Raw genomic sequence first — 15,725 nt, forward strand, 5'->3', positions numbered from 1 at the left:
GGATATGTCCCACCAAATGACTATGCCGACTATGATTTTCTGTTTCAAAACAACTGCAGGAAGCCACACCATCTCACACAGACCTGTAGCTGAGGCCAACAGCAGTGGACAGTGTTTTAGGAGAGGTAAAACGAGTTGTACTATGTATAGCTCCTGAGTGGCACAGCGATCTAAAGGCGTCACTACAGACCCTGGTTTGATTCCAGGCTGTATCACAACCGGCAGTGATTGCGAGTCCCATATGGTGGCGCACAATTGGCCCAGCGTTGTCCGGGTTAGGGTTTGGCCGGGGTAGGCCATCATTGTAAATAAGAATGTGTTCTTACCTGACTTGCCTAGTTAAATAAATAGCTTATTCTGTCAACCTCTTAAATGAAATTGATATCCAACCATCTATAATTTGATTGGTTTCTGCCTGTCTATCATTGACTCCTTCCAACTCTTTAACCTTCTCTCAGCAAAACATGCTGGTCAGAAATGCAGAGCAGACTCTTTTCAAAAAATCATTATTTATCTTGCCATACTTACTGTAATGCCTGATATTTATTTCAGACATTTATTAGTCATCTCTTGTCTACACCGGCTAGTAACAGAGTGGGAGGTTGGTTTAGCTGGTGGATGTGATGAGCAGTATCAAAACACTGTCATCCATCCTTGGTCAAAGTGTCAGTTCTGGCCTCACCTGTATATGTGTGTCCATGGAAACGGAAGGTGAGAGTGTCTTCCTGCACCCTTCAGGTCTTCTGCTTTGGCTGAGCTCTCTCTCTCTAAATATTTAGATAGCAATGAGACAGCAGTCTGGCAGGGAGGCATTACAAGGAAACAGAACAAAATGTATTGTCATAACTCGTCCAACAAAGACACTATCGAAACATGGAATAGTACTGATGTAGTCTGTACTGGGACACTAAAGGACTAGGATAATGTATGTTTTGAATTGGTTCAGGGTGAAATTCTATTGTAGGCAACTTCAATCTATTGAGATCTGGTGCGTTTGTAAAGGTTATGATCAAGTCAAGATTGTTTGGTGAGTGTGGAGTTCAATTTTTTTTCTCTGAATTTCTCTCATGCGACCTTTTGACACTCTCAGGAAACGTGTCTTCTACAATAAACAGTTCAAGAGTCACTTACACTTATACTGGAGGTCAAAGGTCACAAACCATTTGGAGTAGTTGTCAGTTCCTGTAGAATTCGTGGAATGGCATACAAATCCATGGAGGGTTAAGGTACGGTCATACCTAACATTGTCTAACAACATGTTCTCATAAACCACCATGTTCAAATACTTGGCCTAGTCAAGAGATCACCCTCCAATCTCCTCAGTCATCATCAGTTTTAATATCCTGCCTCTCAGACCTTTCCTTGTTGAGGCCTATGAGCTGGTGTCCCAACCTTCATCTTAGCTTATCCCCTGGTGAATGCAGCTCTGAGTAGCTCTGCTGGACGAGGAGTCAAGCAGATGAAAGCAGCAGGCTTTTAGATCTGGAACCTAAGAGGAAACAGGCCACGGCTATCGATGGCGTCCCCTTGATGAATGCTCAAATGTTCCGGCCTGTGACCCTGGAGATAGGATCAGGGCCTGGTGGTTGTCTTTGGCCCTGGTCCCAGCTGCAGTACGGTGCTGTGTTAGTGTTAGACCCCTATGGGTCGACTCAGACATTAACCCAGGCCCCATGGGAACATTGGCTGTAGTCCTTATCACAGGAAGTCGCAAAATACAGCCCAAGAATGAAACCCAGCTCTCACATGCGGGTTAATCACAAAACACTTTTGAATGTAGCGATTAGTTAAAGAGTGTTTGTTTTCTGTTCTTTTTTTGTTGCGATTTGTTTCGGAACAGAATATCCACTCCTGGGAAATACACAATTTATATTAGTCATATTTGTGTTGTTTTTGTTTTGTTTTTCACTTTAGTAGTAATTGACAAGGCAGCATAGATTACGTTGAGCCCTGACTTGTGGCTGTACAGTATATGTACATGTACTGTATAATGTATAGATATCCTGCTGAGTTGAAAACAGTGAAGGGGCAGACAGACGTTCAGTGATATGATATATTACTGGGGGCTGCTGTGTGTGTCCGAGTGATTGCCAGCAGCCACAGGCTGGCAGTAAAAATAAATGAGTCGTGAGTATATGGAGGACAGGTTCACTGGGGGTCCAGCTGGTGGCCTGTTAAAATGTTATATGGTATGGACCATAGGACGGACAATTCACTGAGGCCTTCCCACTGTGTAGGGACAGCCCTGATGAGATCCAGCTGAACACACAGCTAGAGCAGAGAACACAGGCCATTTTGTGTGTGTGTGTGTGTGTGTGTGTGTGTGTGTGTGTGTGTGTGTGTGTGTGTGTGTGTGTGTGTGTGTGTGTGTGTATACACACATGCTTGCGCGTACGTGTGTGGACGTACTCATGTTTATATGCTCCTGTGCATCAGAACCAGAGGTTTATTCATACCCTTCTGGAAAGTGGGCTGTTCTTCTGAGCATTCAGAACCCTCTGTCTAGACAGGTTGATTGTTTTGGGACAGGGGGTTAACTTAACTATGGAGTATTGGTGTCCAAATTGCATGTCACGCATTAGTCCTAGGAGACTGTGTTGCCTCCGATTTCATTCCGGGTCACCAATAAACAGACATCCATCATGTGTAATTATAGCTGTGTATTTTTCCATGCCTGCCTGAGTCAGTTTGGCCCTGAGTTCCAGCCTCTAAACATGACCTGGAACATGGAACATGGAGCATGGGTAAGCTGGGCCAGGCCTCTGGGCCCTCAGACAGCCCGCTTTGTCTAGGGATCATAATCTCATAGGAAATGCACCTGCCCTCTAGGGCTCATGATCTCTGGGCTTTAGGCCAGGGAAGAGGCCACTGTCTAATGAACAAAGCATGTGGGGATGGCATTGATCATGATCATGTTCAAAAGGGTCTTCTCTTCCACGGGAAGTGTGCTTAAGTCAGCCTTCATTCATTTGATGCCGATGCTTTCCCCTGTTTTTACAACTTGGTTGCAGTAGAAGTAGCTGTGTGTAGTAATAATTCAGTAGTAATAATAAGTGTATGAATAGTGGTTCTAGGAGCAGATTCAGGGTACAGTTAAGTTGGATCAGTGTGCATGATTCCAATGACCACCTGAGAGAAAAGACTAATGAAGGAAAGCAGCACTTCCCTTTACATTGGCAGCTTGTCCTACAGTACTATAATACAGTGAGGCTATGTGTGGCTGGTGGCTCTGACTTTATGGAGCTCCACACAGTGCCAGGGACTAGATTACATTTTTACCAGACATTTTACCAGAGAAACAGGAATACTGCAACATCATAGTAACTAATCTGGATAAATGATCATATATCCCTGTCTGTCCCCATTACAGATGTCAGGGGTAGAGAAAAAAGTAGCTAAAGCATCCTTCATACAAGACTGAATCTTCAACTTAACTCCGCGCGTAGGACAGTATTGCTATCGTGTTTCTCTTATGTTGGGACAAAGCACTGAGATAATGTAAATGTAATGTGGGTCCATTGTGGATGGAGGTTACCTGTACCAGGACTGGAGACAAGAGCATCCCACTGCTGACCCCTGGAGTCAGGTGTGGGTGTAGCCTGTGCACCGATCACTAGGCGACCCACTCATGATTTCAGAGGTCACTGGGTTCATCGTCGTGGGACCTGTTTTGACAGTGAGGGAGTCTTTCTCATTGTTCTTGGTGATGAATAGTAAATACATCCCTACTTAAATGTTGTTATACTTTGACAATCTGGATATACACTACACAGAGTGTACAAAACATAAAGAACACCTGATTTTTCCATGACATAGACTGACCAGGTGAATCCAGGTGAAAGCTATGATCTGTTATTGATGTCACTTGTTAAATCCACTCCAATCTGTGTAGATGAAGGGAAGGAGACAGGTTAAAGAAGGAATTTTACACCTTGAGACAATTGAGACATGGATTGTGTATGTGTGCCATTCAAAGGGTGAATGGACAAGACAAACTATTTGAGTGCCTTTGAACAGGGTATGGTCGTAAGTGCCAGGCGCACCAGTTTGAGTGTGTCAGGAACTGCAATGCTGCTGTTTTTTTCAACGCTCAACAGTTTCCTGTGTGTATCAAGAATGCTCCACCACCAAAAGGACATCCAGCCAACTTGACACAACTGTGGAAAGCATTGGAGTCAACACGGGCCAGCATCCCTGTGGAACACTTTCGACACCTTGTAGTCGATGTTCCGACGAATTAAGGCTGTTCTGAGGGCAGAATGGGTTGCAACTCAATATAAGGAAGGTGTTCCTAATGTTTTGTACACTCCATGTGTCTCTCACATGCGCTAGTGAGTATCTATACTGAACCAAAAATATAAACGCAACATGCAACAATTTCTAAGATTTTACTGAGTTACAGTTCATTTAAGGTCATCAGTCAATTGAAATAAATTCATTAGGCCCTAATCTATGGATTTGACATGACTGGTCAGGGGTGCAGCCATGGGTGGGCCTTGGAAAGCATAGGCCCACCCACTGGGGAGCCAGGCCCAGCCAAACAGAATGAGTTTTTCCCCACAAAAAGGGGTTTATTACAGACAGAAATACTCCTCAGCACCACTCCATCCCCCACCCCACCCCCCTCCCTGGGCTGGCGTGGTTGTGGTTATGAGGCCGGTAAAACGATGTTGGAGTTAGTTTGTGGTAGAGAAATTAACATGAAATTCTTTGTTAACAACTCCGGTGGACATTCCTGCAGTCATCATGCCAATTGCATGCTCCCTCAAAACTTGATACATCTGATGCATTTTATTGTCCCCAGTACAAGGTGCACCTGTGTAATGATCATGCTGTTTAATCAGCCTCTTGATATACCACATTTGTCAGGTGGATGGATTATCTTGGTGAAGGAGAAATGCTCACCCAACAGGAATGTAAACAAATTTGTCTACAAAAATTGAGCTTAATAAGGTTTTTGTGCATTTGGAACATTTCTGTGATTTTTTTTATTTCAGCTCATGAAACATGGGAGCAGCATTTTATAGGACCTTGACCCATAGTAGGTCAGCATTCCTGGTTTCCAGTGAGCAGAAATACACATGACCGTCACCCTGACCCAGCATGAACCCTGGGAGCCACACACCTGTGGCCTCAGGGGGGAGGGGGATACAGGCCCCCAGCCCCACTCTTCCTAACCCCGTACAAACTGACATGAAAACAATAAGAGCTCCTCCGGAGCCCCGGAGTCATGTCCTTAACCTGCAGGTCACATTCTGTTCACAGCCAGGAGACAGGAATGTGTTATTCCCCTGAGCTACCACTAGGGTCTGCCCTGCCTGCATTCCTGCTCAATGATGATCAATGGGATCCCTCCCTGGCCTTTAATCCTGTTCTGTACAGACCTGTAATTTGTTGTATAATATTATAAAATAATTCCCCCAAATGTGTTGCTACTGTATACAACACTTCCTCAAAAAAACACATCTTCAGCACGAGGGCAAGACAAATGGCTTCCTAATATGTGGGTTCAATTCCTGGGGGCATCCAAATGTAAAATGTATGCACACATGACTGTAAGTCGCTTTCGATAAAAGCGTCTGCTAAATGGCATACATTATTTTATTATATTACTGAGGTGAGAGAAACACCTTGACTGGACAATTGTCCTTACCTTATAGATGTGTGCTTTGTATAATTTGTATTTATTTTATTTAATCTTTATTTAACCAGGTAGGCCAGTTGAGAACAAGTTCTCATTTACAACTGCGACCTGGCCAAGATTAAGCAAAGCAGTGTGACACAAACAACAACACAGAGTTACACATGGAATAAACAAACATACAGTCAATAACACAATAGAAAAAATCTATATACAGTGTGTGCAAATGAGGTAAGATTAGGGAGGTAAGGCAATAAACAGGCCGTAGTGGCAATGTAATTACAATATAGCAATTAAACACTGGAGTGATAGATGTGCAGAAGAGGAATGTGCAAGTAGAGGGAATGAGGTAGTTGGATGGGCTATTTACAGATGTGCTATGCACAGGTGCAATGATCTATGAGCTGCTCTGACAGTTGATGCTTAAAGTTAGTAAGGGAGATATGAGTCTCCAGCTCATATCTCATTCATTTATGAGTCTCCAGCTCATATCTCATTAATTGAACTACAAATGAGGTATTTGTTTTAATGTTTGGTGAATGGGGAAAATAAAGCCCAGTGTTTCGGCCATTACACATTCCAGATGTCATAAACTAGTAGAGAAATACAAGGTCTGTAATTGGCTGGTTTGTGCTGGCCACGGCTGAATGCACAAAAAATACACTGAAATAACCTATTCCCCCTCAGCAGACTGAAAATATTTTTCATGGGTCCTCAGATCCTCAAAAGGTTCTACCTGACTGGTTGCATCACTGCCTGGTATGGTAACTGCTCAGCCTCCGACCGCAAGGCACTACAGAGGGTAGTACGTACGGCCCAGTACATCACTGGGGCCTAGCTTCCTGCTATCCAGGACCTCTATACCAGGCAGTGTCAGAGGAAGGCCCTAAAAATTGTCAAAGACTCCAGCCACCCTTGTCATAGGCTGTTCTCTCTGCTACCGAATGGCAAGCGGTACCGGAGCGCCAAGTCTAGGTCCAAAAGGCTTCTCAACAGCTTCTATCCCCAAGCCATAAGACTCCTGAACAGCTAGTCAAATGGCTACCGAGACTATTTGCATTGCCCCCCACCCCCCCTCTTTTTGACTCTGTACCGGTACCCCCTGTATATAGCCTCGCTATTGTTATTTTACTGCTGCTCTTTAATTATTTGTTACTTTTATTTCTTATTTTTTACTTATCTATGTTTTACTTAGCATGTATTTTTTTCTTAAAACTGCATTGTTGGTTAAGGGCTTGTCAGTAAGCATTTCACTATAAGGTCTACACCTGTTGTATTCGGCGCATGTGACAAATACCATTTGATTTGATTTGATTTGAAACAGGAAAACAACTAGCCTCCATTTCCCCTGTCAGTCCCAGGATTGCTCCGTAACTCTCCTCTGTTTATGGACATAGAGGGGGTTATGAAATGATTAGGAGTGCAACGCAAATACCCTCCTCCTCCTCCCTTTCTCTCTCTCTCTCCACCAATTAATCCATTCCCTCACAGCACTGTAGCATTCCTTCACAGTTATATTATTTTACGGTTATCAAGACCCTGCTTGCACTGTATTTGAATGACCTTTGGATGTTCTCTTTTCCAACTAAAGATACATCGTGTTTCTGTCTGCACCTGATCAGGATCTGAGTCAGTGTGTGAAGACTGTGAAGTAGAGACAGAATGTGTGGTCAGTTGAATGACAGCGCTGACAGGCTGTGTATGGGATATAGATGAGAAAGAAAGATTGTGGCTTCTCAGAGCCATGATGTGATTGGCAAACTCTCTGGTTCTCTGGTTTCTATTGGCTGAATTTCTGAGTTTCTCTCGTCTGACTCACACAAGACCTGTGTGTGCTGTGTTAATGTGCTGATGCAGATGCTGGCAGTGGTTCTGTTCATGGTTACCAAGATATCTGATCTGGTGTCTTGGAAGCTTGTGGTTATATTCAAACTATGATGCATATTTGAGACTGTTAGTTGCATGAATACTCATAATAAGGTTTGTATGTCAAAACTGCTCACATTAGGGTATGATCATAAATATTTTCCATTATAAGGTTTTAATACAAATCTGATGCCACAAATTGGATTACAGAGAGAGTCATTATTCTTACAATGGAAAGTGAAGATGTTGTTGTACAACACAGCTGCACCTCATGCTGTTGGACATTTAGAGAGAGAAAAGGCTTAAAGATGGAAACTGTATATTATGGTCTGATAATTGCTGCCATGACTTTCCGTAAGCATTGAAGCAGCTCTTCCAAACCTCACAAATCAGACCCAAACTCATCCCTGTAAGACATTGGAGTTCAACTCTATCTGACATGAAATCAAAGAGAAAGCTTGTTTCTACTTAATGTGGTTTAGAGGGAAGTTATTCAGCTTACTGGCTCTACCAAGAGACTAGCTGGTGTTCTTCATGTCCCATTATTTTTTTATAAAAAAATGTGGTCTCCCATCCAAATACTAACCAGGCCCAAACCTGCTTAGGTACCAAGATCAGGCATGTTCAGGGTGGTATGGCCACAAGTGTATTTTTTTACCCCCATTTTCTCCCCGAATTACAACCTTGGCTAATCCTTGCAACTCCCTTAAATGGGCTCTGGAGAGACGAAGGTCGAGTCATACGAAACATGACCCGCCTGGCCGCTCTACTTCTTATCACACTGCTCGCTTAACCCGGTAAGCCTGCCACACCAATAGAAAGTATGTTGCTGGGTGACTGACCGGTCTCTGTTTGTGTGTCCCTGTCAGATGTAAATGAGTGTGAGGAGACTAACGGCGGTTGTGAGGCTCTGTGCTGCAACACCATCGGCAGCTTCTACTGCAAGTGTCCTTCTGGTGAGCAGCTGAAGGACGATGGCAGGACCTGCCAAGGTGAGTCCATTCACTACCACAACCACCACCAACACAACCACCGCCACAACTACCGTCACAACCACCGCCACAACCACAACCACCACCACAGCTAAACACAAAACACCAGTCTCAACGTTATCAGTGAAGAGGTCGACTCCGGGATGCTGGCCTTCTAGGCAGAGTTCCTCTGTCCATTGTCTGTGTTCTTTTTGCCCATCTTAATCTTTTCTTTTTATTGGTCAGTCGGAGATATGGCTTTTTCTTTGCAACTCTGCCTAGAAGGCCAGCGTCCCAGAGTCGCCTCTTCACTTTTGACGTTGAGACTGGTGTTTTGCAGGTACTATTTAATGAAGCTGCCAGTTGAGGACTTGTGAGGCGTCTGTTTCTCAAACTAGACACTCTAATGTACTTGTCTTCTTGCTCAGTTGTGCACCGGGGCCTCCCGCTCCTCTTTCTATTCTGGTTAGAGCCAGTTTGCGCTGTTCTGTGAAGGGAGTAGTACACAGCTTTGTACGAGATCTTCAGTTTCTTGGCAGTTTCATGGAATAGTTTCCTGGCAGTTTCATGGAATAGCCTTTTTTTTTCTCAAAACAAGAATAGACTGACGAGTTTCAGAAGAAAGTTCTTTGTTTCTGGCCATTTTGAGCCTGTAATCGAACCCACAAATGCTGATGCTCCAGATACTCAACTAGTCTAAAGACGGCCAGTTTTATTGCTTCTTTAATCAGAGCAACAGTTTTCAGCTGTGCTAACATAATTGCAAAATGGTTTTCTAATGATCAATTAGCCTTTTAAAATGATAAACTTGGATTAGCTAACACAACGTGCCATTGGAACACAGGAGTGATGGTTGCTGATAATGGGCCTCTGTACGCCTATGTAGATATTCCATAAAAAAGTCTACCGTTTCCAGCTACAATAGTCATTTACAACATTAACCACGTCTACACCGTATTTCTGATCAATTTGATGTTATTTTAAATGGACAAAAAATGTGCTTTTCTTCCTAAAACAAGGACATTTCTAAGTGACCCCAAACTTTTGAATGGTAGTGTATGTGAATAGCTAACCCCATAGGGATGGTGAGTGCATTCCTACTGTATGACTGCCCATCTCTATAGACAGTGCTGAGCTGTCTGAGATGTGGCATGTCTACAGGCCTGTCCCAGAAGCATTCTGTTAACACACATCTAATTGATTCAATCAGTGAAAGAAGAAAGTAAACAGACTTGGAAGACAACACACACATCGCTGCATTGGCAAAGGCTTTTTACAATGAATATTTATTATTCAAAGCCATTCAGCTATTGGATGTTATTGGATTTCCCTGTAATGATGAAAATCTTATTTAAACTTCATTGTCTTGAAGAAAAACAAAAAGCTGAAATGAAAATAGAAATGTAGAACGCAGAGTTGTTGCCCTTTTAAAGCTCTTGATCTTATTATTGGCTGGTGCTTTGTTTTGAATGAGCAGTGCTGATGTGAATGGTTCAGATCAGAGAGGGGGGGTATGCCAACACTAACCAGTCGCATGCTGAGCTGGGTATAGCCGTGTCAACACTCTCCCGGTCATGACCACTGCATGTCGGAGGGTAGAGGGGCACTGCAGGGTTGGGAGGGTGTGGGGATTGTAAGCCCACTCTTGGCACAGCCTGGACACTGTGTGTGTGTGTGTGTAATGTGTGTATATGTGTGTGTGCGGTGCGTGAATGCATGAATGACTAGAAACATTTTATAGGCAGATTGAGGCACACCTCTCTCTCTCCAAAACCAACACATAATAAATGTCCCGTTTAGTGAGTGCACGGCATTTAAAGTAAAGGTCTCTCACAGGGAGGGGTGTTGATAGAATGTGTTATTCAGAGAGGATTTATTGCATTTGGTCTTTATGTTACTGATAGGGCTCAAAGGACCTATCCTCTTTCATGCTTTTCTTATTGCTGCCTGCTCCCACTCTCCACCTGGCATTGCCAACTTATGTTTGAAATCTCTGCCAGCCCTTTCAAAGATGTTCACACTTTTATGTGCGGGTGCTTATATTTGTCCTTCTTCACACGTGCAAGTATGTTTTGTGCACATGTGTGAATTGGAAATGGGTTTTCTTGCATATCCCAACTCCCCCTTAGAGTTGTGTCATGGCCAGGGTCAGCCATTATCAACAGAGACCCTGGAGCAATTAGAGTTAAGTGCCTTGCTCAAGGGCACATCAACAATCTTTTTTTCCTTTGTCGGCTTGGGGATTCAAACTAGCGACCTTTCAGTTACTGGCCCAATGCTCTAACCGCTAGGCTACTTGCCTCCCCGTGTGTGTTTGTGTGTGTGTGCGTGCGTGTGTGAGATAAAGAGAGTCTGTGTGTCAGTGTGTGCTTGTGACTGTGTGTGTGTGTTCTTTCCACTTTATCAGTTTCCGGTTTTCTGTCTGGGCTTGACGATTCTCCTGAGATGCTTGTATGTAATGCGGCTACTGCAGTACAGTTTTTTTTTTTTAAAGCAGTGCATGAAATACCTCTCATATTTAGTGTCAGAGCAGCTTCAGAGTTTTTCACAGTTCTTTATATAAAGACCTGTCTTGGTCCAGCCTCCACTGCTTAGATGTATATGTTGGCAAGGGATACGAGTCTCTGCCCTGAGCTCCTGAGTAGATAGGGTCACTGCAAGATTAATTAGTCTCTCTGATGTTAGGTTTCTAAATATCAAATTGTACCCTTGTACTTTGGCGATTATTCCTTACATACATTTCAATATCAAAAGAAAAGTTTTCACATTCCTCATAGTACCTGCATGCCATGTCCTATAAATCTATCACATTCTTTCACATACATGAGGCTTTGAAGTAGAAGGAAAAGTATCGGCAACTGTACTCATAAATCACTCTCATTTTTTATATTGGCTTTTTAACACTCAGGATACTGTATTTTCTGTCAAATTACATGTGTGATCATGGGCCTGGACATGTGGGCTACCTTGAGGGGAGGAGGGGGAGAAGAAGGGGGAGAGGAGGTGGAGAGGAGAGGGAGAAGTAGGAGGGGAAAGAGGAGGGCCTTTAATGTGCTGGACATTGGAGACAGACATGATGGAGGAGTCAGGGAAGAATGGATACACTAAAAAGAGAGAGAGGTACAGGGGGAGGACAAATCAAGAGAGGCAGAGGGAGCAAGAAGTTGTTCTGCCTCATACAATATGGGACTGGAAAGAAACATCTTAACAGAGTTTGTTATTATTTTATAAGTTCATGTCTGGTTTTACAGTATCTCAAGCTCAGTATTTTAGTTGTAATTTTGTATATTGCATGTGGGCTTATCTTAGTATTTTTGGGGCATAAAGACCTTTTTTGAATCTATGAGGCTAAGTATATATTAGTAGTTCTTAGTTATGGCATTGTCAGGATGGTTGATGCTCCTCGTGGGGTGTTTTGGGGCACATATTGAACCAGTCTTGGGCTCTAACAATGTGTACCACCGCTATCATAGAAGGATTTGCTATATGCCTAACTGCTTCCATGCATACAATGGGTACAACATTGGGTATCATGTACCAGGTGAGTGCTACAGTACATTCCACATTTATGTGGTTATGTCTACCCTTGCATGGACAATACTGCCTGTAAATGATATCTCAGTGGGTTTATGTCATGTGGAGGTACAGACTGTTACACTGTTGTTGGCTTGGAGTCATTGTAACTGAACGAAAAAATACCTAATGATTAAAAGCTGATCTGGGTTAAGCTTTCCTCTAAAGAATCTTTTGATCCAGATCATTAGACCTAGGCTTGAACAATACTTTCAGTTGGATCACAGGTGTATTAACGTACATCACATCTCATGTCATGTCATGTCTTGCACGGCAAAGCAGACAGATTCTCAGTGTTATCAGTCCACTCCTACTGTAGCGATGTCAGGGCTGGTGCCCTTGTGTGTAGCCTAGCACTGCCCACATGACTTCAGTGGAAGATCGGGAACACGGGAGGCTTCCACTTATCAGTGGAGAGATAACCAATGTTTGGTAATAATTACACAAATATGACAGATCTTGTCAGTAAAAGTAATGACTGCAGCTCTGGAAGATGGACAGTCATATCTAGGTTTAGGTGGCTAGGTCCAATGATCTACATGTACATGCACACAGTATCTGGTGCCATAAATGAGATGCACCATGACTCTATTTAGGTGGGACTTGCGAAGCAAAAAATAAAATCTTCATCATACTTCTTCTTCTTCTGCACGCTACTCTTCTTACACCAGTGTTTACACAAACTCGGCCCCCGGGACCACAAGGTGTGCAAGTTTTGTTTTTTGCCCTAGCACTACACAGCATATTCAAATAATCAACTAATCATCAAGCTTCAATTATTTGAATCAGCTGTGTAGTGTTAAGGGCCAAAACCAAAACGTGCACCCCTTGGGGTCCCAAGGACTGAGTTTGGGTAAACACTGTCTTACATCGTTTAAGTTAGAAATGCCATTCAAACTTTAAAATGTCTGGAATAGTACTTGCATTTGATATTATTTAAACTATAATGTTTTTGTCTTTCTTTTTGTCCTCTTCATTCACTTTAGTGTATTTTTTCAACATTCTAAAGCTCCCCGTTGTGACATCATCACTTCCAACTTCCATTCACTGTAAATGCAACATCAGCTACTTTGACCACTTTGACAAACACTTACACCAAATGTTAGTGTATGGCATCTTCCTCTACTTCTCTGCTATTCAAATCTGAAATAACAACATGATTATCTGGTACCGATCAAACGTTACAGCTGTTTAAGTGACCGCATCAACAACATTTTCTGTAACTTTTTATAAACTGCTGACATTTTGACCACTTATCCAACAAGTTAGACACAAACTTAGGGGGTATGACATCTTGGTCTACTTCTCTGCTATTCAAATCTGGAATCGGAACAGAAATATCTCCTACATATCTAATGACACAGCTCTTATAGTAAACGCATCAACAACTTTTTGTCTTCATTTTTTCAAACAACTGCCGTTTTGATGCTTTCCAAGCACTTTAGACAAGGAATTAGAGGGTATGATGTCATGGTCTACTTCTCTGCTACCAATCAAGAGGTACAGCTGTTTTAGTAACTACATCAACTAATTTTGCAAACTAATTTTGCTCATTTTTAACTTCCCACTGTTGAATGAACTGCCATGGAACTTATTAGAACTTTCAAATTACAATAATCGGGGAGCACATTTTAATCATTAAACAAAGAGTCAAAATTGGGACATTTGACGCTAATCAGGTACTTTGATCACTTTTCTCAACAACACGCCATAGACAAAAACGTAAAGGGAATGGCACCTTGGTCTAATCTGATATTCAAATCTGAAATCAGAATAGCAATAACTACTAACATTCACACACACAATCACCCCCCCCCCCCCCCCCCCCACACACACACACACACACACACACACACACACACACACACACACACACACACACACACACACACACACACACACACAGAAACAAAATGTAAAACATTTAAAAGAATTAAATGCAGGCCCAGCTATTTTTCTTAATGGATAATCACCATCTAGTTTATTGCTTTTGATTAATATCACAGAACTGAGAATCAGCTAGAAATCCATGTCGATTTCATGCTTGATTGCAGAAATGATGGAAAAATCCCAAACGTTTTTTTTTTCCATGAAGAGGGAAGGCAACAGTGTGATCAAGGCTGTGGTGGGTACTGGCCTAATGGCTGCTGTAAGCCAGTGGCAGCTGAGGCTTTGGCTCCATTCTCTGTGGGGTCATGTTTTAGACATGGAAACCAGCCTGGAAGGCTTTTATAGTGCGCTATAGTCCATCGGGAAAGAGCTCCACATCTTTGGAGTGATTTCATTAAAAACCAAAACCAAACAAAAGCATGCTGCTTGGACGGAAAAGAGAGCACTCCTACAGTATGCCTGCCAGCTTTCTTGAATGGAACCGAGCTGAAGTTTGGCAGCAGTTTGGAGCTGAATTGGTGTAATGTGTAGGGCATGTACTCTCTCCCAAAACACCATCGTAAAAGATGTGGGAACTCCATGTCCTGAGGTGCCTCCAATGGGAGTGGATGGGTTCATCTATAGACAGAGCATAGAGATGAGGAATACTGGTAGTGTAGGATGTACAGTACAGTAAGGACTGCTATAGTTGCATGCTTCTCTAACCCACTGCACAGTGCACACTATGGCTTGGCTAAAGTGTGGTTCTGAATATACAGTATTTACATATGTTCTGTTACAAGCAGCCAGGCCAAGAAGAAATATACATAATATCTCCCCTCCATTGTGTGGGTACTGTATCTCCAGGGGAGGGCTGCTGTTCCCTCCCGGAATCCCAGGCCCACTGTGATCATTGCTGTTCTGGAGGTGGTCACAGGTTGTTTGTGTGTCCTTCTGGCTGCTCTGAGTTAGCGTGTAATGATGGCGATGGAGCACAGCTGTACCAGTCCAGATCCCTCATAGCGTGCCACCAGCCATAGCTTTGGAAGGGGAGGGGGTACTCTGGGCTCTCTCCTTCTGGTACTGTCTCTCTGGATCTCATCTCCTCCTCCATGGCTCCAAGTGCATGAAAGAGAACGCTTGATCATGTTAGGCACAGTTAAGTTACCATTGTAAAAGAGGATGTGCCAGCATGACAGTGTATTGACATTAGCCACAATGGGTACATTATTGTTCTGATTGAGGAGTCTGTTGTTGTTATGGGGGATTTTATGTGTGATGAATCTTCATTATTGCTGAATATTACACCTCGAATTGCCTTCAGTGCATAACACATGATTTCACAATTGCGTAATGTTCACAATGCAAAACACAACACAATGACATAATAAGAAGCACACAATGGGAGGGGGTAACGTTACAGAAACGGTCTTCCTTTCTTTCCTTTAGTTTTTTCACAGAGGTACAGCTGAATTCTTGAAATAGTTTCTTTTTGAAAATAACTGCTTTGTGAGTGGACTTACTGAACTCATCTGAGCAGCTCATAACTCACTCTGCCTCATTTATTTAAGCTGGCACCAACCATCAGTCATTTTATGGTGTGTTATTTATTTTACAGACAGTCAGCGTGGCCAAAAACTGTTCACACTCACCTTTTAACGTTTCAATATGCTGACAACCCAAAATACATCATAGTGATTCACATCCCTAATATAATTACTGTACTAAACTTGAACACTGCAGATATATTATGTGTGTGTGTGCACATGTGTACATGCTTGCGTGAGAGAGAGAGAGAGAGAGTG

General features: G+C 42.8%; 1 protein-coding gene across 1 annotated transcript in view; it reads left to right on the forward strand.

Annotated features, from left to right (window-relative positions):
* Positions 1–15,725, forward strand: part of LOC129815184 (multiple epidermal growth factor-like domains protein 6) — an 89,018-nt gene that overhangs the window by 54,846 nt on the left and 18,447 nt on the right. Inside the window, exon 5 of the mRNA XM_055868678.1 lies at positions 8,377–8,499. Within this exon, the coding sequence (XP_055724653.1) occupies positions 8,377–8,499 (123 nt within the window). The remainder of the gene's footprint in view (positions 1–8,376; positions 8,500–15,725) is intronic.

This window comes from Salvelinus fontinalis, chromosome 18, assembly GCF_029448725.1.
Source record: "Salvelinus fontinalis isolate EN_2023a chromosome 18, ASM2944872v1, whole genome shotgun sequence".
Lineage (NCBI taxonomy): Eukaryota > Metazoa > Chordata > Actinopteri > Salmoniformes > Salmonidae > Salvelinus > Salvelinus fontinalis.